This window comes from Saccopteryx leptura, chromosome 10 (assembly GCF_036850995.1).
Source record: "Saccopteryx leptura isolate mSacLep1 chromosome 10, mSacLep1_pri_phased_curated, whole genome shotgun sequence".
In the NCBI taxonomy this organism is placed as follows: Eukaryota; Metazoa; Chordata; class Mammalia; order Chiroptera; family Emballonuridae; genus Saccopteryx; species Saccopteryx leptura.
Genome location: NC_089512.1, coordinates 47,935,862 through 47,962,268, shown reverse-complemented (window position 1 = coordinate 47,962,268; position 26,407 = coordinate 47,935,862). Strand labels below are relative to the sequence as shown.

At 42.9% G+C, this 26,407-nt stretch overlaps 1 protein-coding gene across 6 annotated transcripts in view; it reads left to right on the top strand.

The window, feature by feature from the left end:
• TSEN2 (tRNA splicing endonuclease subunit 2) overlaps positions 1-26,407 on the top strand; it is a 217,187-nt gene that overhangs the window by 13,139 nt on the left and 177,641 nt on the right. For 3 of the 6 annotated variants that reach the window (XR_010747200.1, XR_010747201.1, XM_066351046.1), the window contains exons 2-7: positions 1,102-1,281; positions 4,004-4,205; positions 6,080-6,161; positions 14,553-14,589; positions 18,711-19,230; positions 20,070-20,147. Coding sequence is in view for 4 of the 6 variants with exons in the window: in XM_066351046.1 (XP_066207143.1) it covers positions 4,017-4,205; positions 6,080-6,161; positions 14,553-14,589; positions 18,711-19,230; positions 20,070-20,147 (906 nt within the window). In the remaining 2 variants the exon portion in view is untranslated. Of the gene's footprint in view, positions 1-1,101; positions 1,282-3,997; positions 4,206-6,079; positions 6,162-14,552; positions 14,590-18,710; positions 19,231-20,069; positions 20,148-26,407 lie in introns of all 6 variants that reach the window. The other 3 variants (XM_066351048.1, XM_066351049.1, XM_066351047.1) reach the window with 2 other exon arrangements.

Genomic DNA, 26,407 nt, shown 5'->3' with positions numbered 1-26,407 from the left:
ACACATTAAGTGTCCATGCTTTAAGCTTTTCCCTTCCCCCTGTGGAATCCAGCCCCACAGGGCAGGATATCCAGCTCCCAGGCAAGCTGACTGTGAAGCTCCACCCTACCCGATGCACATGAGCCTCTGTGCCGGTGCTGATCATAGAGAGTGGAACTCGCCTCAGCTGGGTCAGGGGTAAGGAGTCTTTCCTTAGGATACCCCACTAGCAAGGGTTGTTAGGTCCTGAACCAATGCTTTCCGCAGCTGGCCTCTGGATGTGCCAGCCCTGGGCCTCCAAAGCAAGAGCCAAGCACAGACCATTGGGAGACACTGCCCATGACTTCCCCTCAGCAACCTTCTTGGAGCTACAAGCAGTCCAGAATTTGTGGCTGCCTCTGCTGGGCCCTGGTGTACATGGAAATACCAAGCTGCCCTCCCAGGCTGGCTTTTACCCTCACTGGGCCTGGGGCAAGGTCCGCTTACAAGGCCAAGTTTCCCTGAGTCCTGCCTTCTGCAGCTTCTGTCTGCTGGCTGCTTGTTAGGCTCAGCCACTGAAAAAAACTCTCCTAGAGTCTAGCTCCTGCAGCAATTCAGGGATTAGGAAGGGTGGTGGGTGCAGCTATGCCCTTCAGCCCCAGGTGTCAGTCTGTCCAGACTTTATTCACAGACCTCAGTAGGGTGTGGCCCCAGGAGTCTGGTGGGTATAACACAGCCTCTGAGACCCAGAGGTGTGGTCTGCCTGCTCTCCGGATTCTTACTGATTCTTATTTTTATCTTTGTAACTGATTTATCAGTTTTTCTAACTCTTCTTGTGTTTTTCTTTATCCTCATTTAATTCCTCAACTTTTTTGAGAGGGTGAATAAAGACATCACATAATGGACAAAGCTTTTAATTTCTTTCTGAATGGTTATGAACTGTTAAAACCACTCACCTACTGACTCTCCCATGAGGTGGAAGCACCAGTCCTAGAGTCGGGAGTGTGTGAGGGGAACGCTGTGGTCTCAACACCAGAAAACTGAGCCGCTAATGCGCCCCCTGCTTCCTGGCCTCTCAGAATGACCGGTCGCCATTCTGGGCCAGGAGAGACTTCCAAGTGCGGAGCAGTTGCTTTTCCCCAGGCTGATGCTGCACTAAGGGGATGCTCCGCCCAAGAAAGATGGTGACTGTAGTATTGGAGAATGACTCATCACAGGGGTTCTGGTGGCTGTCCCCCCACAGTGTCTCTCCTTGGGCCTCCAACTTTTCACTTTCCTCATGCAACTCCAGTCCTCTCAGCTCCCCCTCCACCTGAGCCCCAGGTAAGTGGCTGTGAAGGAGATTTTCTGCGTAGGCCCTTTAAGAAGGAGTCTGCGTCTCTGAGAACTCAGTCTCTTTCTTGCAGACAGAAACCCTGCTCTTTTCACTGCCAAGTGCCATGTGGATGCCTCTTCTAGGCTCTGGGGCTCTAGGCTGGGGCTCCGGGCCTGGGGCTGAGCACCCACACCTTTCAGGGCAACCCTCCCACAGTAAGAGTCCCTCTGGACCCTCAGCCACCGCTCACTCCTGGGAGCAGGGCAGCCCTTTCCATGTGTCCTGCATCTCCGCCCTTCCTAGCAGTCTCGGTGTGGCTTCTTCTGTGATCCTTGGTTATAGACGCCTCTTCCTTTAGTCCAAAGTTGGTTTTTCAAGATGATTGTTCTTAAATAAGATTGTAATCCACTTTGGTCCTGGGAGGTGGCAGTTGGAATGTCCACCTACTCTGTCACCATCTTTGACTCTCTCTCTTACTTAGAAATTATTCTAGCATTTTACCACTTGGAATACTTCAGCAAGTCTATGAAAATTCAAACTTGCTGATTCTTATTTTTATCTTTGTAACTGATTTGTCAGTTTTTCTAACTCTTCTTGTGTTTTTCTTTATCCTCATTTAATTCCTCAACTTTTTTGAGAGGGTGAATAAAGACATCACACAATGGACAAAGCTTTTAATTTCTTTCTGAATGGTTATGAACTGTTAAAACCACTCACCTTCCTTCCTCAGCTTTGGCCACCTTCACTGCCTGTGTCAGGCTTGGTTACATCCATTGCCCAGTGAGATGCTGGTATTGTATGCAGGAGGCACCTAAACAGTCAGTCCTACTTCTTCGTTAGGATGTGGAGCCACATAGTTTAAATGTGTGTGGTATGGCTCCACTGTACCTTCAAGCACCAGATTCGCTCTCAGCTTAAATCAAGTCCAGACTGGGGACTAAGGGAGCAATACATTCAAGTCTCCCGTCTAGGGCGTCGTCTCCTTGTTGCTTGGAGTGGCTAGCCCAAAGTCTTGCTCCGTTTACATTTTTTTCCCCTTGAGTATGGTTGAGATTTCCTAAATTAAATGCATCTACCATGGCTCTATGTCTTTATCACACAATACACTCAACTTTACTTCCTTCCTTTAGCCATTATTGAATTGCAGCCTGTTGTGCATTAGGTTCTTGTTTTGTCTCCTCGGGCTGAGTGTAGGCATGGAAGGGAGAGGTACTGACTTCAGCTTCCTTTATTCCCTGCTAGTGCTGGGTGCACAGTAAGTTAGTTCACAGTTCTCCATAACCCTTTACCTTCTGATTTTGAGAAATAGTGAGCCTTCAGACAAAAACGGATAGATGCTACCTGTGCTTGCAGCAGAATCTAAAGGGAAGAGCATGGGCTTTGGCTTTCAACAGACCTCGGATGGTTCTACTCTCTTAGGCCTTTTACATAATCTCTCAAACCTGAACCTGTTTCCTCACCTTATAATGATGTTGGTAGTGTTCACCTCATAATAATAATTACAGTAAATACATACATAGCACTCAGTAGGAACCAGGTACTCTTCCAAGCACTTTATGGGTCTTCACTATATAGTTTATAACTATAGAGTTTATTTTTATTTTTTGTATTTTTCTGAAGTGAGAAGCGGGGAGGCAGAGAGACAGACTCCTGCATGTGCCCAACCAGGATCCACCCAACAAGCCCACTAGTGGGTGGTGCTCTGCCCATCTGGAGTGTTGCTCATTTGCAGCTGGAGCCATTCTAGTGCCTGAGACAGAGGCAATGGAGCCATTCTCAGTGCCCGGGCCAACTTTGCTCCAGTGGAGCCTTGGCTGCAGGAGGGGGAGAGAGAGAGAGAGAAAGGAGAGTGGGAAGGGTGAAGAAGCAAATGGGAACTTCACCTATGTGCACTGGCCAGGACTCTAACCCAGGACTTCCACACGCCAGGCCAATACTCTACCAATGAGGCAACTGTCCAGGGCCTATAAAGTTTATTTTCATTTTGCAGATGAGGAAACCAAAGCACAGTTTTGCCCACAATCACTCAGCTAGGAGGTAGTGAAACAATTCCTATCCTGTCACTCTGGCTTTAGATTTCCTACTCATAGCCACTTGCATTTGGAAGTACATAATAGACCCTTAAATGGGAACTGTTGCTGTCATTGTTATTTATCAGTTTACCTTAAAAATTTGGGAGATGATTGACATAATGTTTGAAGTGTATTTTAAGGTCTTTTTTTTTCTCTTGGGAAAATGAAGTACTCACTAGATTTAATTCTTTGCGAACAGGGTCTCTTGGTTATTATCTTATTAACCCCAGCACCTCTGGTATTAGGAGCTCCTGGTAGCTACACAGTAATAGTCTGTTGGCTGAATGAAAGAATGGGACTAATCCTAATAGGCAAAAACTTGTTGTGCTTGCAATCAGGAGACTTTGTGTAGCATTGTGACTTTTGGGGCATGTCACTAGGCCCCAGTCTTGTCAGCTGTAGTTAGAAATAATGCCACTGACTTCTTGGGCATTGTTGTGAGAATTAGTTAAGATAATCTAGGTGAATGAAATTTGCACTGTTTTTATAAAATATTCTCATGACTCTGTCTTATAGTTCACTGCTTTATAAATATTATATTTTCCCACAGACCACAAAGTTTTCTGAACCTAGGTGTAAATATACTCGCATTTTTTATCAGTGTAGTTCTTGATTGACTGTCTGTTTCTTTCTCTTTGTTACACTCTTCAAGAAACAGTTACACTTGAAAAATGGCAGAAGCGGTTTTCCATGTTCCAAAGAAGAAAAGAAGAGTGTATGAGAATTATGAGTCTCCATTTCCAATCCCTTTTGGTCAGAACTGTGGTCCTAAGAAAGACTTCAAAGTATTCCATGCTGAAATGATAAACAACCATGTAATTGTCAGAAACGCTGAAGATATTGAGCAGCTATATGGCAAAGTAAGTACAGGTGGCCCTGGCACAGCTACTTCCTGACAACCTGGAGCCAACTAGTGTTCCTTCTCCCCTCTCACTCCCAAAATAAACCATAAGTGACCCATATTCTTTCCTTGCTATTTGATCTTAGTTTGACTCAGGTGACTTGAAGCTGTATATCATGAGGATAACTCCCCCACCCTGGACCCACATTTCAGCAATGAAGTAGGGAGTAGGGCCAGTAACATTGACCTCTCTCATCTTACAGTTATAAAAGCAATGCATGTTCATTGTGTATATATATATACACACAAGTAATTTACAGAAATTAAATTAATGGGTAAAAAGTAAAAATTCCCAACTTACTCTCATTCTATCCCCAGAGGTAGCAATAGAGTGACATACTGTTCTGGCTCCAGGACAAATCAGATGAGGCTTCAGCATATACTCTGGCTCCTCATTTGCTTTTTCTCTTAGCAGGGGACCTCTTCTTAGATGAGGACAGGTTTTAGTTTTTGCTGTTTTCCATTGATAATAGGTTTGGATTGAGATTTGTAGCTTGCTTCCCAGTCCCAACCTCACTCCCCACCCCCCACCCATAGCCAATTCATCACTAGGGGCACTTTTAAAACAGCTTATTGAGGTATAATTTACAGCCATAAAATTCACCCATTTTAAGTATACAATTCAGTGATTGTGGTAAATATATAGAGTTGTGCAACCAGTGCCACAACCCGTTTTAGAGCCTGCCCATTAGCACAGAATGTTCCCTCCTGCCCATTGCACTCCACACTTCTACTCCCAGCCTGAGGCACTTATCAGCCCACTTCCTGTCTCTATAAATATGCCCTCTCTAGATGTTTGTATAAAATACATAGGTGGTAACCACCTTCCCAAAGTGGAATACAGTGAGTGGCATTGGCCCTGGTGAGATGGGCATCGAGGCCAATGTCAGTCTCTTCACATTCACCATATATAACATTAAACAAGAAGCCTCAGCGGTAGACTGTCAGCCCAGCCTGTAGAAGTCCCAGGTTCAGTTCCCAGTCAGGGCACACAGGAGAAGCAACCATCTGCTTCTCCACCCCTTCCTTTCTCCCTCCCGCCCTCTCTCTGTCTCTCTCTCTTCCCCTCTTGCAACCATAGCTTAAATGAGCAAGTTGGCCCTAGATGCTAAGGATGGCTCCATGGCCTCACATCAGGCGCTAGAATAGCTTGGAGTTCAAGCAATGGAGCAGAGGCCCCAGATGGGCAGAACATCATCCCCAGATGGTGCTTGCCAGGTGGATCCTGGTCAGGGCATGTGTGGGAGTCTGTCTCTCTGCCTCCCTGCCTTTCACATGATAAAAAACAAACAAAAACATCAAGAGACTTTGTAAAGTGCTATGCACATTATTTATTTTATTATCTAGATGAAGATAAAAGGTGTTCAATTTATTCTCTCAGTTTTCTGTGGTTTTAAATTAAGAAATGGGGTGGGGGGGTCTATGTTGATTTTGGAATCAGCAGGAAGGAGGTAGATACTTCAATTTTGTGCATCAGAAAATCCAGGAAGCTTTTGGACCTGGTAAACAAGAAGCCTCAGCAGTAGACTGTTGTTTAGACACACTGCTCCTGACTGTTTATGAGGAAGAATCCCTGCCTGCCTGCCCCATTGCCTTCAGTTTATCAGAGCTAGACTGAAATCATTAGTTATGAGACAAAGTGTACTGAAACTTACTAGCATTTTCAACCAGAGAGATAAAATGCTGAGGTCTTCATTAGTAATCATTAGATGATCAGAGGAAAGATGTAAAGCTATGAAAAGTGGAATAAATCTCTTGTTAACTCAAGTAGTGATTCTCCGTCAGCTAAAAAAACTGAAGGTGAACTAACTTTGTTTTCTCTCTTCCTAAAAGGGTTATTTTGGAAAAGGAATTCTGTCTAGAAGCCGTCCAAACTTCACAATTTCAGAGCCTAAGCTGGTCGCTAAATGGAAAGGTAAACTTGTCCATCATTCAGTTCTTTGGCAGATCATTATTTTCTCTTATTTTCGATCTTCCACCTCAGATGATACAGTAAAATTCCAGTGGAGAAGTAAGATGCACACTGACAATTTTATTGCTAAAAACACTAATTAGGATAATTCTAATAAAGGTGAAAGGGTTCTTAAAATTGATGAAAATATGTTTTATCTAAATTCTGAAAGTATAAAAAGTATTATTCAGGCTCTTCTGTGGTTAAAAAATAAAGAAGAATGCCTAGAACAGGGGTCCCCAAACTTTTTACACAGGGGGCCAGCTCACTGTCCCTCAGACCGTTGGAGGGCCATACTATAAAAAAAACTATGAACAAATCCCTATGCATACTGCACATATTTTATTTTAAAGTAAAAGAACAAAACAGGAACAAATACAATATTTAAAATAAAAAACAAGTAAATTTAAATCAACAGCCTGACCAGGCGGTGGTGCAGTGGATAGAGCATTGGACTGAGATGCAGAGGACCCAGGTTCGAGACTCTGAGGTTGCCAGCTTGAGCGCGGGCTCATCTGGTTTGAGCAAAGGCTCATCAGCTTGGACCCAGGGTCGCTGGCTCAAGCAAGGGGTTACTCGGTCTGCTGACGGCCCACGGTCGGGGCACGTATGGGAAAGCAATCAATGAACAACTAAGGTGTTGCAACAAAAAACTGATGATTGATGCTTCTCATTTCTCTTCATTCCTGTCTGTCTGTCCCTATCTATCCCTCTCTTTGACTCTCTCTCTGTAAAAAAATTTAAATCAACAAACTAACCAGTATTTCAATGGGAACTATGGGCCTGCTTTTGGCTAATGAGATGGTCAATGTCTGGTTCCACATTTGTCACTGCTAGCCGTAACAAGTGATATGACATGCTTCCGGAGGAGCCGTGAGGCGTCTGTCCCATGTCACCTGAAGTACTACTGTACGTGAACGACGCAGCGCTTTGCTGCGCCGCTACATCCAGTACTCCAGGAGTGCATCCTGTGCTCCTCTCACTGACCACCAATGAAAGAGGTACCCCTTCTGAAAGTGCAGCGGGGGCCGGATAAATGGCATCAGGGGGCTGCATGCAGCCCACGGGCCATAGTTTGGGGACCCCTGGCCTAGAAGATACAGTGCCTGGAAGGTACTGGTAATTAGATACCTGCTCGCCTGTGTGCAATATGGGTTCTATTTCTAGAATTAGAATTTACAGCAATAACTATGGCATTACTGTATTTGTTAAAACATAGTAATGTGTGCAGTTTCACTTGCTGGTCCTCTTGAACTTATAAATTGTTTGTCATAGCGTATTTCTCTAGGGAAGTCTCATGGTAATTACATAACCAATAGCTGCAGGTTAAAACATAATTAAAAAGGATTTTTTAAAAACATTGTAAGAAAAAATACAAATTAAAACTGGGCTGAGATATTATTTCAGCAGTCAGATTGGCAAACATCCAAAAGTTTGATGATTGATGAGGCTCTGAGAAACACTCTCATGCATCACTGGCAGGAGTACAAGTAGTACAGCTGTTATAGAGGGGCGTTTAGGAATGTCTAGCAAAATTGAAGGTATAGTTACTCATCCACCTGCCCCTATCCTCCTCCTTTCTAATGCCTGATAACCTTAATATGTTTACTGTGTCTGTGAATTTGTCCATTCTCAATATTTCATACAAGTGGAACCATCCATTGTGTTTTCAAGGTTCATCCATGTCAGAACTTCATCCCGAATAAAATTCCATTGTGTAGATATTCCATGTTTGGTTTGTCCATCATCTAAAGATGGACATTGGGTTGCTTCCATTTTGGTGCTGTTAGGAATAGTGTTGCTGTGAACATCACACAAGTTTTTGTGTGATGGACATATGTAGACATTTTTCTTAGGTATATGTACCAAAGAGTAGAGTTGGTGGATTGTATGATAATTTTTTTATTTTATTTTTTTTTACAGAGATAGAGAGAGAGTCAGAGAGAGGGAGAGATAGGGACAGACAGACAGGAACGGAGAGAGATGAGAAGCATCAATCATCAGTTTTTCGTTGCGACACCTTAGTTGTTCACTGATTGCTTTCTCTATGTGCCTTGACCATGGGCCTTCAGCAGACCAAGTAACCCCTTGCTCAAGCCAGCGACCTTGGGTCCAAGCTGGTGAGCTTTGCTCAAACCAGATGAGCCCGCACTCAAGCTGTCAACCTCGGGATCTCAAACTTGGGTCTTCCGCATCCCAGTCCAACGCTCTATCCACTGTGCCACTGCCTGGTCAGGCTATGATAACTTTATTTTAACTTGTTGAGGAACTACCAAACTGTTTTTCACAATCTCTGTACCATCTTACATTCCCGCCAGCAGTGCTCAAGAGTTCCAGTTCTTCTGCATCCTCACCAACACTTGTTATTTTCTGGGTTGTTTTTTTTTTTCTTTTTAATTGATTTGAGAGAGAGAGAGAAAGACAAGAGGGAGAGAGTGAGGAGAGAGATGAGAAACATCAACTTGTAGTTGCATCACTTTAGTTGTTCATTGATTGCTTCTCATATGTGCCTTGACTGTGGGCCTTCAGCAGACCGAGTAACCCCTTGCTCAAGCTAACGACTTTGGGTCCAAGCTGGTGAGCCTTGCCCAAACCAGATGAGCCCGCGCTCAAGTTGGCGACCTCGGGGTCTCGAACCTGGGTCCTCTGCATCCCAGTCCGATGCTCTATCCACTATGCCACCAGCAGGTCAGGCAAAAATATTTTTGAAATATAAAGAAAACTAAACTAATTTTTTAATGCCATGGAGGAGGGATCGAACTGGGTGGAGAGAGGTAAAACTTTATAGATTTGACTTTGGAACTTTGTAAATTATTGCATGGTTACAAAACAAAGTTAAATTTTAAAAGGTAATTATTAAAAACAAAAACAAACCTGTATGTCAAGTTCTGAGGTACAGAGCAACTATTTTGAATGACTTCAAAACATGATAATTTGCCTGACCAGGCGGTGATGTAGTGGATAGAGCATCGGACTGGGATGTGGAGGACCCAGGTTCAAGACCCGAGGTCACCAACTTGAGCGCGGGCTCATCTGGTTTGAGCAAAAAGCTCACCAGCTTGGACCCAAGGTTGCTGGCCTGAGCAGGGGATTACTTGGTCTGCTGTAGCCCCACGGTCAAGGCACATATGAGAAAGCAATCAATGAACAACTAAAGTGCCACAATGAAAAACTGATGATTGATGCTTATCTCTCTCATTCCTGTCTGTCTGTCTCTATCTGTCCCTGTATCTGATACTCTCTCTGTCTCTGTAAAAAAAACCAACAACAAAAAAAAAACAACATGATAATTTGCCTGTTCAATTCTAATGGGATAGACTTTGTGTCAGTTATCTCTTGCCACAGTGTTATTTAACAAGCCACCCCAAATTTTAGTGACCTTTAAATAGCAACCAAATTATTCTCAAGTGTACAGGTTTACTGGGTAAGTCTGCTGATCTTGGCTGGATGTACCCATTCATCAGCTGGTGCCCAAATGGGTCTAGTTCAGTAATAGATTTAGCTGGACTAATTGTTGTCTGGTCGTGTATTGGTTGGCTGTCAGTTGGTCTAGGACAGTGGTTCTCAACCTGTGGGTCGCGACCCTGGCGGGGGGTCAAACGACCAAAACACAGGGGTCGCCTAAAGCCATCGGAAAATATATATTTATTATACAATACATTTTTAAATAAAATATGTATTTTCCGATGGCTTTAGGCAACCCTGTGTTTTGGTCGTTCCACCCCCGCCAGGGTCGCGACCCACAGGTTGAGAACCGCTGGTCTAGGATGACTTTAACTGGGATGAGGGATGGGGTGCACCATGTGTGTCCTCTTCCAGCAGACTAACCTTGGTGTGTTCTCATGGTTATGGTGGAAGATCAAGAGCAAATGCCATTGTGCCAGTGCTTTTCAGGCCTCTGCTTATATTATGTTTGCTAATATTTCACTGATCCAGAGCCAAGGATTTGGCAGATGGAAGACCTGAAGAATTGTGGCAGTCAACCTGCCATATACTCTAAAAAAAGAGCTACAAAACAATTGTTTTCACCAGTTATTTTATGTGCGGTAGTGTTGTTACTGTTGTATTGAAACTGTTATATGTATGTTGTATAAGTAAGCAAATGAATAATTATGATGATAAGCCCTGGCAGGTTGGCTCAGCAGTAGAATGTCAGCCCGGCATGTGGAAGTACTGGGTTCAATTCCCGGCCAGGGCACACAGGAGAAGCACCCATCTGCTTCTCCACCCCTTCCCCTCTCCTTCCTCTCTGTCTCTCTCTTCCCCTCCCGCAGCCAAGGCTCCATTGGAGCAAAGTTGGCCTGGGCGCTGAGGATGGCTCTGTGGCCTCTGCCTCAGGCACTAAAATGGCTCCGGTTGCAGGAGAGCAACGCCCCAGAGGGGCCAAGGATCGCCCCCTGGTGGGCATGCCAGGTGGATCCCAGTTGTGCACATGCGGGAGTCAGTCTGTCTGTCCCCACCCCCACCGCTTCTCACTTCTTCAGAAAAATACAAAAAATAATAATAATTATTATTATGATGATGATGATGGTATGGTTGAAAGCAGCCAGCATATTTTACATGAAACATATTGTACCAGGAAGCAAGGAAGCTATCAAAAACTACTAGACTTGCCTGACCAGTGGTGGTGCGGTGGATAAAGCATCAACCTGGAAACACTGAGGTTGCCGGTTCAAAACCCTGGCTTGCCTGGTCAAGGCACATATGGGAGTTGATGCTTCCTGCTCCTCCCCCTTCTCTCTCTCTCTCTTTCCCTCTCTCTCTCTCTCTCTCTCCCCCCCCCCCTCTAAAATGAATAAATAAATAAATAAATAATTTTTAAAAAACTACTAGACTTGTTTTAAAAGAGGCTTCCACTGGCCATGGAAACATTTGAGCATGGATAAGATTAATAGTACAATTTATGTTAAAGTTCATTCTTTTATAATAATGCCCCCAATATGCTTGAATCCTTTAGTTCAGACTGGTAGGTGCCAGAAGAAATTTATTGTTCCCCTGTGGAGGATTCATCATTTTGAAAACTGTAATATATGAACTGTTTCTTGAGGTAACCAAATAGTGAGGTGTTTCTCTTTCTAGAAGAAACCCACTAATAAAGGAAAAGTAAGAGGATTTAGAATATCAGAATTTTGCAACCTCTAATGAGTTATTAGATCTAGGCATTGATCAGGAATGGTGCTGATGGCATAAGAGGAGCCAAGAAGATATTTTGTGTCTTCTCTTGGAACATGTGGCACTACCTCCAAAGTAAGCTTCTCCCAAAATTGAGCCTGAATCTGATCAAGCCTCTAGTTCCACCAATTCACAGGAGATGCAGGGAACAGAAGAATGTGTTAAGCTCATGCGCTCAAAGTATCATGCAGCAAGATAAGACCTTTGCACCAGAATGGAAATAGATTCCATTCCATTTTAACTATTTACCTGCAGCTTCCTTCTTCATGAAAATCTGGCTGTGAGAACAAGGTGAGCTGAACAAAGCAGTGTGCTAAGTGAGACAGTCACTTCATCTCTTCTTGAACCAATGGGCCTGTGACCACCTTGAATAGCACTGTATTAACAGCACAACTGGGATGTAGTCATCTGAAGCCAGATGGGGGAAGTTCTACAGGACAGACAACCATTTCTGCAACAAATGAATTTCAGGAAAAAAAGTCATAGCAGGGAAACCTATATATATACTGCTCACAAAAGTTAGGGGATATTTCAAAATGAATATGAAGCTATAAAATATCCCCTAATTCTTGTGAGCAGTATATTAGAATCAACTTAAGATACATCAGTCAATTGCAGTGTTTGGGCCTTATTTGGATTTTGAGTCAGGCTTTCTAAAAAAAGAGAAAAATTATGAAACAATGCGTAGATTTTGGATGACCGTAAGGAATTAATATTAACTTTTAAAAGTGTAATAGTAGTAGTATGGTTATTTTTTTAAAAGAAGAGTCCTTATGGAAATGCATACTGAATTATTTTGAGATGAAATTATGTGAAATGAGGGATCTCTCCCAAAATAATTCAGGGATCAGGGGAATGAACAGCAGAACAGGTGAAGCAAGACTGGCCATGCATTTATTGTTAAAGCTCAGTGATGGGAACATGGGAATTTATTATACTATCCTCTCTACTCTTGCATGTTTTAAAATGCTTAAAAACAGAGAGAAAAGAAAAAAGTAGAGCAAATAACATAATGACTATATACCTATCACCCAGCTTTGGCAGTTATTAATTTTTTTTAAAAGATCAAAAGTTTTCAAATAGTGTAATAATCTTAATAATTACAAGTCTTTCCTGATCTGTATAGTAAATAAGTTTCAAATGGTGATAGAAATGTGAAAGAAATGAATGTATGACAAGGAAACATTAAGGTTGTGGGCTGTCCTAAAGAAGTACATCTCAAATGTGCACTTTAGGAAGTTCTTCAAAAACTGGCTTCAGCCTCGTCTTCACCATCTCCTCTAGCCACTCCCCATGGCACTGCGGCCACCTGGAACGGCCCTGCAGCCCAGGCTCCATGCAGTGCTCTCCTCTGCCTGTGTCCCCCAGTCCACCTGGTAAGCTCTTGTTTATTCGTCAGAGCCCCGCTCAATTATTCCTTCTCTTTTGTTGTTTTTTTCTAACTCTTCCTGGTAAAGTGAACCAGTCCCTTTGTGATACTTTACTTGGTCGTATATCACCTTGAGTTAGAATTCTTCATTTCTGCTCCACCTCCTTAACTATACTGTATCTCAGGAAAGGAGATTTGCTAAGTTACCTCTGTATCTCAGGTGCTTGGCACATAGAAGGCTGTCAGTAAACTTGCTAAATTTTCATTTGTTGTTCAATTACTGGAGGAGGGAGGTCATGACACTGAGAAAACTGAGAAATTCCTAATGAGGTATGAGTCTGTAAACATGGGGTTTTAAAGCTGAACATACCTATTTTAAGCCTTTCACCCTCTGGAGAGAAGGCTGAATTTGGGAAAGGAGAGATGATTTGCCCAAAGTGTCTATGTCTCTGTTCTTCAAAAGCTGGTTTCAGCTTCTCTCTTTCTGTGTGTGTATGCTATTTATTTTTCAATTACAGTTGGCATTCAATATTATATTCATTTCAGGTGTATAGCATAATGGTTAGATATTTATATAATTTACGAAATGATTCTCCCTAATAAGTCTAGTAACTATATGGCACCATACATAGTTATTACAATATCATTGACTGTATTACCTATGCTATACTTCACATTCTCATGACTGTTTGTAGTTTTTTTGTTGTTGTTTTGTTGTTTTTGTGGGGAGGGTTACAGACAGGCAGACAGACAGGAAGGGAGAGATTAGAAGCATCAGTTCTTCGTTGCAGCACCTTATTTTATTGATTCTTTCTCATATGTGCCTTGAGTGGGGGGCTTCAGCAGAGCGAGTGACCCCTTGCTCAAGCCAGCAACCTTGGACTTCAAGCCAGCGACCATGGGGTCATGTCTATGATCTCATGCTCAAGCTGACAACCCTTCGCTCAAGTTGTACAAGCCTGTGCTCAAGCCAGCAACCTCAGGTTTCGAACCTGGGTCCTCAGCATCCCAAACTGATGCTCTATCCACTGTGCCACCTGGTCAGGCTATTTTGTAGTTTTTGATCCCTTCACCTTTTTCACCTAGCTCCCCAGCACTCCTCCTACCTGGCAATCATCAGTTTGTTCTCTGTTACCTATGTGTTTGTTTCTGTTATGTTCATTTATTTTGTTTTTTAGATTCCACATATAAATGAAATCATATATTTGTTTTTCTCTGTCTGACTTGTTTCACTTAGCATAATACGTCTATGTCCATCTATATTGTCCATCTATATTGTGACCCAATAAACATTTTAGATGGAAAGTTTCTTCCAGCCAAATGCCCAGAGCTAGAAGTAGAGTCCAGAACTCCCAAACCCACACCCAAACACTTCCATGAAACTACTTTAACAATCCTTTCTTATAGGCACAGCTTTCACTGAAAGTGCCTTCTGAATAACAGGGCAATGGGGTTAAAGTGTATAACTTTAGAGCCTTGGTATTCTCATCTGAAATCTGCGAGCATGAGCAGTCAGAGGTAACAGAAAGGATTCCTCTTACATGCCATAGCTGCTTAGCTGAGTGTTGAGTTCACAAGGATTCCGAGGTCACATGTGAGCCCAGCAAGAGCACTGTGATGGGTCAGCTCTGCCTGCCAGGGGTTTGAGGGCAGGGAGTGATGGCATATAAAGCACAGATTTGCCATTGCTGGTTGGACAGCCAACCTTCTTGGTGTATGATTTTGTGAATTTTGAAATTCTCTTAGTCTTTCTAGGTATTTTTCTCCTTAAGGAAAATTTGTCTAAATTAATAGAACTTCTTTGTTGTTTACAGATATGAAGACAAATATGCCTATAATCACATCAAAGAAGTAAGTCATGGTGAACTTTGGCCTTTGTCAAAATTACTGTTTTAATCAGTCCTATTTTTAGGTAACCTTTTCTGATATGGTATTTCATGCCTTTTTGGGGTGGGGGAGGGTAGGAGTGTCCTTGAAAATTGTCTGAATTTAATGTGAATCAAATTATAGTTGAAATGTACTAAAGGTATTTTTAATTTTTTTTTTTAACAGTGACAGAGAGTCAGAGAGAGGGATAGATAGGGACAGACAGACAGGAACGAAGAGAGATGAGAAGCATCAATCATTAGTTTTTCGTTACGACACCTTAGTTGTTCATTGATTGCTTTCTCATATGTGCCTTGACCATGGGCCTTCAGCAGACCCAGTAATCCCTTGCTCAAGCCAGCGACCTTGGGTCCAAGATAGTGAGCTTTTGCTCAAACCAGATGAGCCCGCACTCAAGCTGGCGACCTTGGCATCTCGAACCTGGGTCCTTCCGCATCCCAGTTCAATGCTCTATCCACTGCGCCATTGCCTGGTCAGGCCTAAATGTATTTTTAAAGATAATCCTAAACCAAATCCTTTGTAAGTTCAATTCCTTCCAAAATATGGACAGCTACCTTGTAATGTATGTCTTTAAGTACTAATATGCTCAGACTTAGATTTCGAACTGGCCTTCTGTGCTGTGTGGGCATACATGGCCCTGACCTTTTATCTTGCTCTCCATGTGTAAGGTTAGAGAAAGAGACTTTTACAGAGGCTCTTCCTGGTCCACTCATGTAGTGTGACTTCTTCCCTGGGCTGTTGTCAACACTGTTCCCGTTTCCTAGAACATTTCTCCCACACCCTGCAAACATGCACAGTGCCTTGCTATTTCTGCCCATTCCACATGGAGCTTACTTGTCGCGCTCAGAGTTTCTCTCCTCACCACCACCCTTCCCTCCACTGCACTGGGGGTCATTCTTCCAGCTCCCATGGAGTCTGCTTTGGTGCCCCTCACTATACCATTCTATACTAGACTTAGAATGTCAGTTCTTGGAGAATTAGGGGCCGTGTCTGGGTCCTCTTGGCAGCCCCAACACTTAGTGGTCCCTTAGTAGGATCTTGCTGACTAATAATGTTCATCCATCTAAATCCTCTCATCACTGAAGTACAGCTCAAGTTGCAACTCTTTCAGGAAGCCTTTTTAAACCACTCAAGCCCACAATGATTTCTCATCTTGCTTCTGCATGACTGGCGGATTCTGACAGCTCCTTTTTTTTTACATGCCCAGTAACCCCTGGCCAGAGGAGTATCCAGGAGGCAATGGCACCAGGGAGATCTCAATGGCTGCTTTTGCTAAAACTGCAGGCTGGGTCAGGAGTAGGGTTCTAGTCTGTGGGAGGGGCCCACTGAGAACCTAGCAGAACCACCATTCCAGGAGAGCTGCAGCATAGGCAGGTTGCTACAACCAACACTGAGACTTACAAACAGATCAAAAGCCTGCCTCTCAGAATTGCATCCTGATTGGGCTGGCAGTAAAGATGACATGACTTCAAGCTAGTTTAAATGTGTAAGATTTTGGATGGAAGAGAGTGTCGCCTACCTGGAGGTTATCCCTTTGTAAACTCTGCAATGTAACATTCCGAGAATTTTACTGATCCTTGTATTAGTTTCCTAGTGCTGCCTAACAAAGTACCACAAACTTGGGTGGCTTAGAAGAACAGAAATTTATTCTCACAGTTCTGGAGGCCAGAAATCCAAAATGAAGGTACAGTAGGGCTGTGCTTTCTCAGAAGGCTCTAGGAAAGAATTCTTGCATGCCTTATCTTAGCTGCTGGTAGTAACCAATGTCACCATCGTCATCATCATAACCAGTGGGTACTGATTGCTCCAACAGTGCCAGTTACTGGTCTAGATACCTGTGACATCTCAGTTCATCTTAAGAAATCTTTCAGGTAGGTGTAGTCATTTTCACCCCATACATGGCAATCCACAATTATCTTGCCAATATTACATGAGCTTAAACTAGGAAGTCCTTGCAACAACCCCCTGAGGTAGGTACAGTTATTCCTGATTCATAAAGGAGGAACTGAGCCTTAGGAGGGTATGTAGCTAGTATGAGAACACGATGTAATGAGGGTTTGAACTCACATCTGCCTTGATTGCACTTTTGCAAAGAGCAGAGCAGTGACTGTGTGTGCGCTCTCTCTCTCTTTCTCTCTCCCTCCCTCTCTCCCTCTCTCCCTCTCTCCCTCTCTCCCTCTCTCCCTCTCTCCCTCTCCCTCTCCCTCTCTCTCTCTCTTTCTCTTTCTCTCTCTCTCTCTCTCTCTCTCTCTCTGTCTCTTCCAGATCTGCTCAAAGGAGGAACTGTTTTTTCAGTGGTTCTTTCATATATTTTGAGTCAGGGAATTTGATAAAAATTGTGGATCCCTTCCCCAGAAAAACACACGTTGACACAAAAATCTATGCTCTAATAAAAATTCATAGATTCATAAAATCATAGAACCAACGCTATAGGTGATAGGAAGAGCAAAGATTCTTTTTAGAGCTCTCAAGTGAAAGTTCTTTTAACTCCATGCAACAGTGACCATACTTTTCATACAGGTGAAAAGACTCTTGCTGATAGATATGGGCAACAACATTTTTTGCCCTGATTATGAAAAGTATATATAACATGATCCTCCTGATGTAATAGTACTCTTTCCCCCATCCTATGGTTGGAGAAACTGAAGCACGGAGAAGTTGAGTAATCGGCTTTGTCACACAGTTATAAGTGACAGAGATGGGGCTGAACACGAAATGCTGGGTGCTTGAATCGGTGCATGTAAGCCCTTCATCATCCTGCTTCTTTGGTGTTAAGAGCAACCTTGCCAGGTTTTAATTTTTGAATCTAATACAGTACACTGTTTCCATTATATAGGAATGCATGTTCATCCTCATGTAGGGTGAACAAAATGTGCACAACTTGGAGATTCTTCTAATGAGTCAGGATTAAGCTGCCACAGATCTTTTTTAAGTAATTGCAAAAGCCAACTTCCTTGTTTAACTGTGTGAGAGATGTAGTAGTTTATAAGTTGTGACATATTCAGTCATCCATATACAGACAAACTATTCAAGGTGAATGGTAAAATTACAAGTCTTTTCACAAGCCAGGTGTCTTCTTAGGTGCCTTTTACATTAAATGCTGTACAGGCTTGAGTTTCACAGTGTCTTTGGCCTTCGCTGAACAGATTTCCCACCTGTGGCAGTGGCCTCACGTTCCACGGCCGCATCCCAGCAACATTGTTAGGTGTTGACGCTTCTTCACCAGGGCAGAACCCTGCTGTCTTACTGTCACTTTTTGTAACTGAAAAGTGTTCAGGGCTTGCTTTCAAGTTTAAGAAATTAAGCATGTATTTACTTATTAAAATATAGTTTAAAAATTATTATGGACGGAGCCAGTCTGTATGTACATAACCATAATCATTTTTTTCCGTGTGCAGTGGAGACATTAGGAGGTACTGTGAAAAATATAGATTAAAATTTTCCTTTTTGTTTTCTGATACTACACAAAGGCTCTTTATGCTATGAATGGGACATATATCTGAAAATGTGATATCTGAAATTGAAAATAATACAGAACAAAGTCTGAGAAAGGATGGCCATTTTCTCTGTTTACCAAATCATTTGGTCCACAAACTCAAAATTACATAAATTTTCATACTTTGTTAAACTGAGGTTAATTTTTTCTGAAATTCAGCAAGTTAAATGAAACTCTGTAATGAAAACAAACAAAAAGTAATGCATGCTCATTGCAGAACAGTTAGAAAATGCAGAAAAGTATAAAGCATTCACCTGTAGCCCATCATTAGGAAAAAACACTAAATATTTGGTACGCTGCCTTTCTGTCTTCTTTTTAACACACTCTGTTGTCTTTTAAAGACTTTATTTATTGATTTTACAAAGGTAAGAAGTGAGAAGTATCAACTCATACTTTTTCACCCTATTTGTTCCATGCTTCCTTGTCATATGTGCCTTGACTGGGCAAGTCCAGTCAAGTGTTTTGAACTGGCAGCCTCAGCGTTCCCAGTCGATGCTCCATCCGCTGCACCATCACAGGTCAGGCTACTCTGTTGTCTTTTAAATACTGAAATTCAAGTGTGGTCACTAACAGTACTTCTGTTTTACAGGTATCAGCGTAATATAGAATGGGCCAGAAAGCTCATGCAAAGACATGGGCAGGATGAGAGTACAATACATAGAATCCTTGAAGATTATACAAAACCACTTGAGCATCCTTGCCTAAAAAGGAACAAAGAGGTTCCTTTTCATGATGAGCTGAACTCTGAAATAGTTTCCAGAATGGAAGCTGCAGCAGATAGAGGAAAACCTTCTGTGATGAACAGGGACTTGGGAGAGTCCGATGACGTGGAGGATCCCAGCAAGCAAGCAGACTGCCTACAGGAAGGCTCTGAGCCTTACCCGCTAACTGCAAACAGCTTGGATGAACATGTGTTAGAGGTCACTGCACCTCTGCCCCAAGTCCATTGTAGCAAACAAGATGTTTTCCTCCCCCAGTGTGGTCCTCAGGACAGCAGCCAACGAGCGGGTCTCCTCAGTGCCCAAGAGATGGGGCCTGATGATGAGTATGTGCTGGTGGAGGAAGTCGTATGTGATCTGAGTGAGAGGGAAGATGCCTCAAAACGGGAAGTAAGTAGAAAAAAATAAGTCACTTCCTGAAAAGCCATCTGTTTCTGGCCCATAGGAGACATTGGCTAATTGGATGTCCCTACTTAGAACTGGTAGGAGGCCCATATTAAGCACCCAGCTTAAGTGAGAGGTGGTCAAGATACCACACTGCAGATACTGCAAGGGAACCAGCAGGCGCTGGGTCCTGCCCTGGTGGCCCAGTAGTTATGAGGGCTGTTTCAACTAAAACTTAAAGTTTATGAATAACTTAACTTTTTAAAAATGTAAAAATTAAAGCAGGGCCAATAATCTTCCCCTCTTTGGGAGAAAAAGAAATTCTGTGGTGATTGCATACAGTCTTGTAGGTATCTAGCCAAGGGGGCGGGTCTCCAGTGTGTGAGTCAGCCATCACAGGAGAAGCTTTGGGAAGCAGATTGACAGCCACTTAATTAAGGACACAGTCAGAGTTGCCTTAGAATTATCTGTAATAGCTAAAAGTGAAAAACAATCTAATGGTTAAGTAGTATATGAAACACCCACTTGAAGAAATATTATCTAGCTTTTCAAAGGAGGTTTATGAAGTCTCATTAAGAACCTAGGTACAGGCTTGTGAGGCACAGTGAAAAAAGGCAGCACATAAAATCAACAAAATGATCACTACAGGAAGCACTCATGGGACAAAAAGAAAGGACATAAAATGTTAATAGTAGAAAAAACTTTTTTTACATAAGTAATACAAAATTATTTTTTTGTAGTATGAATCCAACTAATGTAAATCTGGGAAATTTATAAGAAAATTGTTTGTTTTAAGATGCAATCTCTTCTGTATAACATGTAGTGCTTCCATTTGTTCTCTTCAGTTGGCACCAAAAGAGAGACTGATATGCAGAAGAAATCCATATAGAATCTTTGAGTATTTGCAGCTCAGTCTAGAAGAGGTATGTTTCCAGCCTGTTCTCTTTTCAGCTATTGGTCTTTGGGACTGGGCTACATGGTATTGATGAATCTACCTCAAAATGCAATTCTGTGTGTAATCCTGTAATCCAGTAAGTGACTATTCAGTAATTGAATGTCACAATTAGGTATTGAGTCACCCTAGGCAGCTTCCAAAGTAAGCCTGCCTTAATTTCACTCCTTAGCCTTTGTTTTATCAATTCTAAGATGTGCATTGCAAGGGCCTTTCTTATACCATTCCACAGAGGTTTTAAGCGGTTTCTCGAAGCACTTCTTTTCACATCAAGGTTTTTGGTTTTGTTTTTGAATCCTACATGTGCCCTGACCAGGATCCACCCAGCAACCCCATTGGGAGCCAATGCTTGAGTACCAAGCTATTTTTAGTGCCTGAGTCTGACATGCTCAGACCAACCCAACTATCCTCAGTGTTCAGGGCCATGCTTGAACCAATCAGGCCATTGGCTGCAGGAGGAGAGGAGGCTGGGGGAGAGAAGCAGATGGTCACTTCTCCTTTGTGCCCTGACCAGGAATCGAACCTGGACATCCATACAATGGGCCAATGCTCTATCCATTTCTAAATGACCAAATATGTTACTAATTTTCACCAGGTCCTAAAAAAACTACAGCTTATTGAGATGGAGTCCACATACTGTACCATTCACCCATCTACAGTGTGCATAATTTCAATGGTTTTGTTTTTTTGTTTTGTATTTTGGGTTTTTGTTTTGTTTTGTTTTGTTTTATATTTTTCTGAAGTTGGAAACGGGAAGGCAGTCAGACAGACTCCCACATGCGCCCGACCGGGATCCACCTGGCACGCCCAACGGGGCGATGCTCTGCCCATCTGGGGTGTCGCTCTATTGCAACCAGAGCCATTCTAGCACCTGAGGCAGAGGCCACAGAGCCATTCTCAGCGCCTGGGCCAACTTTGCTCCAGTGGAGCCTTGGCTGTGGGAGGGGAAGAGAGAGACAGAGAGGAAGGAGAGGGGAAGGGGTGGAGAAGCAGATGGGAGCCTCTCCTATGTGCCCTGGCCGGGAATCGAACCCGGTACTCCTGCACGCCAGGCCAACACTCTACCACTGAGCCAACCAGCCAGGGCAATTTTAATGGTTTTTAGTGTATCTGTGGAATTTCACAACTTTTAGTAAGGTGTGATGCATGCTTCAAGTCATGTAATGGCTGCTAATTACTAAAGGCTAATTACTAGATATTTCCTTCTGCAGAATTGCTAACACATGCTCTCTTTATTTAAGACAATAGCTGCTTTCTCAAAAGTTGACTAAAAATGTGGCTTTCTAACAACTGCATCATGTTCCTCTGATTTGGAGTCCCTCTGGCCTATGTTCATGTGATGTTCGATTCTTCCTTTACACAGAAATAGCACCCCTTTCTCAGTCTCACGTCCATGGGTATGCCTCCTCTCCAGGAGCGCTCCTGCCTGTCTTTGGTAGCTTCTGCAGTGTTCAGCACAGTTCTTGGCCTTTATGTAGGTATTGAGAAGTTCTTGTTAAATGCATCCACATGGGTGATTTCATAGATGTGTTCACAGAGCAGTAATTGTGTCCCCATAGTCTCTTGATCTCCTGGACTGCGCTTCCTTTCTTGCAGCGCAGCCAATGGTACAAAGAATACTCTCAGAGCAGGAAAGGATGTTTGGAATTATTTACTTCATCTCCTCATTTTAGAATTCAGTAGCCATTAGCTGTGTGTGGCTCTTTAATTTAAACTTATTAAAAGTGAACAAAATTCTAAATTCTGTTTCTCAGTTGTGGCAGCTACATTTAAAAAACTCAACAGCTGGCCTGACTTGTGGTGGCGCAGTGGATAAAGCGTCAACCTGGAACGCTGAGGTCGCCGGTTCGAAACCCTGCACTTGTCTGGTCAGAGCACTTATGGAAGTTAATGCTTCCTGCTCTTCCCCCCTTTCTCTCTCTCTCACTTTCTCTCTCTCTGTCCTCTCTAAAATGAATAAAAAAAAAAAATCTTAAAAAACAAAAACTCAACAGCCACATGTGGCTAGTGCCTCCTGTATTGGACAGCACAGGTGTGGAACATTCCCATCATCACAGAAAGTTCTATTGGACAGTACTGTAGCTACTCATTCTCTACATGCTTGACCTCTCTGAGTCTCAGCTTTTTTCTTCAGTAAATGAGGGCTATATAACACCTTGGTTTTCTTTTTTAATGACTTTTATAGAGAGAAACATAATTTGTTGTTCCACTTATTTATGTATTTATTGGTTGACTCTTATGTGTGCTCTGACCAGGGATCAAATCTGCAACTTGGCCTATCAGGACAACTGAGCTACCCGGCTAGGACCTATAACACCTTGTTCATAAGATGTGCTGGAAGTGAAATCATGCATGCAGTGAGTTCAGCACAGTGCCTGGTGTACATTAAATGCTCAGTAAATGTTAGTGCATGCTGTTCTTGTAATTGTCATCATTATTAAGTTACCTGGAAAAGCTATTTAGTAGCTAATTGGAACTGTTCCGTTCACAATCAATATTCTTTTTAATTGAAATATAGTTGGTATACAATATTCATATAAATTTATTTTTAACAGTATGAATCCAGTCTTGGAAATTTGTAAGAAAATTGTTCATTTTAAAATATGATCTCCTCCAGCTTGAGTGCGGGGTCACCGGTTTGAGTATGGGATCATTGAAATGATCCCATGGTTGCTGGCTTGAGCCCAAAGGTCCACTGGCTTGAAACCCAGAGTTGCTGGCTTGAGCAAGTGGTCACTGGCTCTGCTGGAGCCCCCCACTTTCTGGTCAAGGCACATATGAGAAGCAATCAATGAACAACTAAAGTGCCACAACTACAAATTGATGCTTCTCATCTCTCTCCCTCCCTCTTCCTCTCAATCTCGCTAAAAAAAAAAGACAAAAAAGGGATCTCTTGTGCTTCCATTTGTTCTGTAGGTATGTATTTTTTCTTTCTCTTCAGTTTTAGGTGTATGCAATCAATATTTTACAAAAATATCCAATGGGTATTTATTATATGCCAGGTACCAGGCCAAGAACTAATAATACAGAAGTAAATAGAATATGGCTCTGGTCCTAAGGATAGCCCAGAAATAATTACAGTTCAGTGTGATATGTATAATATTTATTGTCCCAGTGTTGCTCCTTTTGTGTCCTTGTACCTAATGCCTGACATCTATTGGGTGCTTAATAATTATTTGTGAGATGGATGTGTACAAGGTATGGAGTTTGCACAGCAACTGGTGGAGTCCAAAGGGACACGCACTTGCTGGAAAGACTTTAAAGAGTTGGTGATATCTGTAGATGTGAAAGGATAAATAGGGGATTGCCAAGTGGGCACAGGGGACAGCACAGGCTCTTTCATACAGCTTAATCCTAGAAGTGACAGCACAGGAGGGCTAGATTGTGTCCAGTGTATATATAGGTCGGGGTCTGACCTGATCCTGGTGGCACCAGGGCATTGCAGGCGATGATATAGGGTAATGGCAGGGCCCAGAGCTGGCATCAGTGTGAGCATGGGCTAGAGGCCTGAGGCCATGAAGACACTCCCAGCCTCAGCTCCAGGAGGCAGCAGCTTTGGGCCTGGAGAGAGTATTGGGTGTAGAAACTATGGGTTCAACCTTACTGTTCCAGGTAGGTGACCAGTTGTTGCTTTTAGTGACAAAAAGCCTCCTCCCAAACACTCGCTGAATATCTTCTATTATCAAGAGTAATAGAAGATAGCAGATGAGATTCCTCTGCATTCTTGGAAGCTGCTTGGCTCCTGAAAACATTCCAGAGATGTGTTGCAGAAGTTTTCAAGAAGTGTGCAGTTAAACTTGGCTCTGCTTCTCAGTTTTCTTTGGCAGACATCCTTTCAAAGAATCAGCCATGTTTGGTGCACGACTTGTACTGTTTAATATTATTTCCATAAATGTCCATCAGGAATACAAGCAGTTCTTTTCAGGAAAAGAGAATGGTAATGTCACAGCTAACTTAAAGATGCTTCACAGAGATCTTTTACTGAGAGCTATTTTTATTTTTCTGTTATAATAATTTGGGCCCTAAGCAGATTTAGTAATATGACATTAAAATCATCATTAAACTCATCCCTCTATCTTATTAGTACTAACAAAGCAAAAACTTATTAATGAGATCTCAAGGGATTTAATCACCAGCCTCCACAGACCTCCCCAGTCTACTGATGATTTAATTCTAAATACAACCAAGTCAGTTGAATTAAGATCCTCTCCATCTGTAATAAGTGCCTAAGCACAGTTTTCATCATTCAAAAAAGCCATTTTAGGCCAATAAAAATTAGACATTGGTTTCATCAGTTTTTAGAGAAGTATATATTTGTTAATAATGGAAAGTTTCTGAAGAACTTAAAATCTGTGTTAATAAGTAGTAGAGCATGAGAAGGGAAAGGGTTTTAAAATAAGATTGTAGGACACCTGGGAAGGCTGTGACCAGTAGCTGAAAGGAGAAATAGGACATGGTGTCCTCACTGAGGAGGAAGGAGCTGCTGTAGGTGGCCCTGGCAGTGTGGGCCTAAATCAAGAACGGGCTCCAGGGACCCATTTCTTTATCCTTTCAGCACAGGCATTGAGCACCATTGTGTGCTAAACCCTTTTAGACTGTTCTGCTCTCATAGAGTTTGCATTCTATTTGTAGGGACATATATAAGCATATTTTCAGACAAAAATAAGTGCTCTTTTGAAGAAGACAGTCAGGATGGAGGTAAACAGTGTGGTTGGGGAAGACCTCTAGGAGAAATGACCTTTGACTTTGGAACAGATTATGCCAGAAGTGGGAATGCCAACTATGAAGGCAGAAATGAGCTTATTATATTCAGGGGACAGTAGTGAAACCAAGATGGCAAGAGAGACTGGTAGTCAGACGTGGAGAGGCTGCAGGTGGGGGAAGCAAGAATGCATGACACTCTTTGATTTAGTCACAGGAGCCACATCTTCATGTTTTGTTTTGTTTTTTAGATTTTATTTATTCATTTTGAGAGAGAGAGAGAGAGAGAGAGAGAATGAGAGAGAGAGAAGGGAGGAGGAACAGGAAGCATCAACTCCCATATGTGCCTTGACCAGGCAATCCCAGGGTTTTGAACTGGCAACCTCAGCATTTCAGGTCGATGCTTTTATCCACTGCACCACCACAGGTCAGGCCACATCTTCACGTTTTAAAAGATGGCTCTGGGCTGACCTGTGGTGGCACAGTGGATAAAGTGCCAACCTGGAATGCTGAGATTGCTGGTTCAAAACCTGGGGCTTGCCCATTCAAGGTATATACAGAAAGCAGCTATAACTTGATGCTTCCTGCTCCTACCCTCCTTTCTCTCTCTCTCTCTCTCTCTCACTTCTCTCTCTAAAACAAATAAAATCCTTTTTACAAATTGAAGGAAAAAAATAAAAGATGGCTCTGGTTCCTGTGGAGCATGGACTGTGAGGGACTAAGAGCAGAGAGTCCTTAGCAGAAGTCTAGGCAGGAGGTAGTAGCAAGATCACAGTGACTGGGACTGGCACGTAACCACCTTCATTTTCAGAGGAGCTCTAGATTTGGATCTGGATAAAACTAAAGTAGTGCCCTGGCCATTTGGCTCAGTGGTAGAGTGTCGGCCTGGCGTGCAGAAGTCCCGGGTTTGATTCCCGGCCAGGGCACACAGGAGAAGCGCCCATCTGCTTCTCCACCCCCCCCTTCCTCTCTGTCTCTCTCTTCCCCTCCCGCAGCGAGGCTCCATTGGAGCAAAGATGGCCCGGGCGCTGGGGATGGCTCCTTTCTTGGCCGCCTCTGCCCCAGGTGCTAGAGTGGCTCTGGTCGCAACAGAGCGACGCCCCGGAGGGGCAGAGAGCATCGCCCCCTGGTGGGCGTGCCGGGTGGATCCCGGTCGGGCGCATGCGGGAGTCTGTCTGACTGTCTCTCCCCGTTTCCAGCTTCAGAAAAATACAAAAAAAAAAAAAACTAAAGTAGTAGTTCTCACACTATATTCTCTTAAAAATTATTGAGGATTCCAAGAAACATCGTATTGTGGATTATATTGATGTTTACCAAGTCACCTCTGTGGTTAAATTTATTCCTAGATATTTTATTCTTTTTTTTTTTTCCTCCTTCTTTTCCAAGTGAGAGGAGGGAAGATGACAGACTCCTACATGCACCTCGACTGGGATCCACCCAGCAACCCGTCTGGGCCTAACATGCTCGCAATGGAGCTATTTTTAGCACCTGAGGCAGGGGCTCCACAGAGCCATCTTCAGTGCTCTGGGC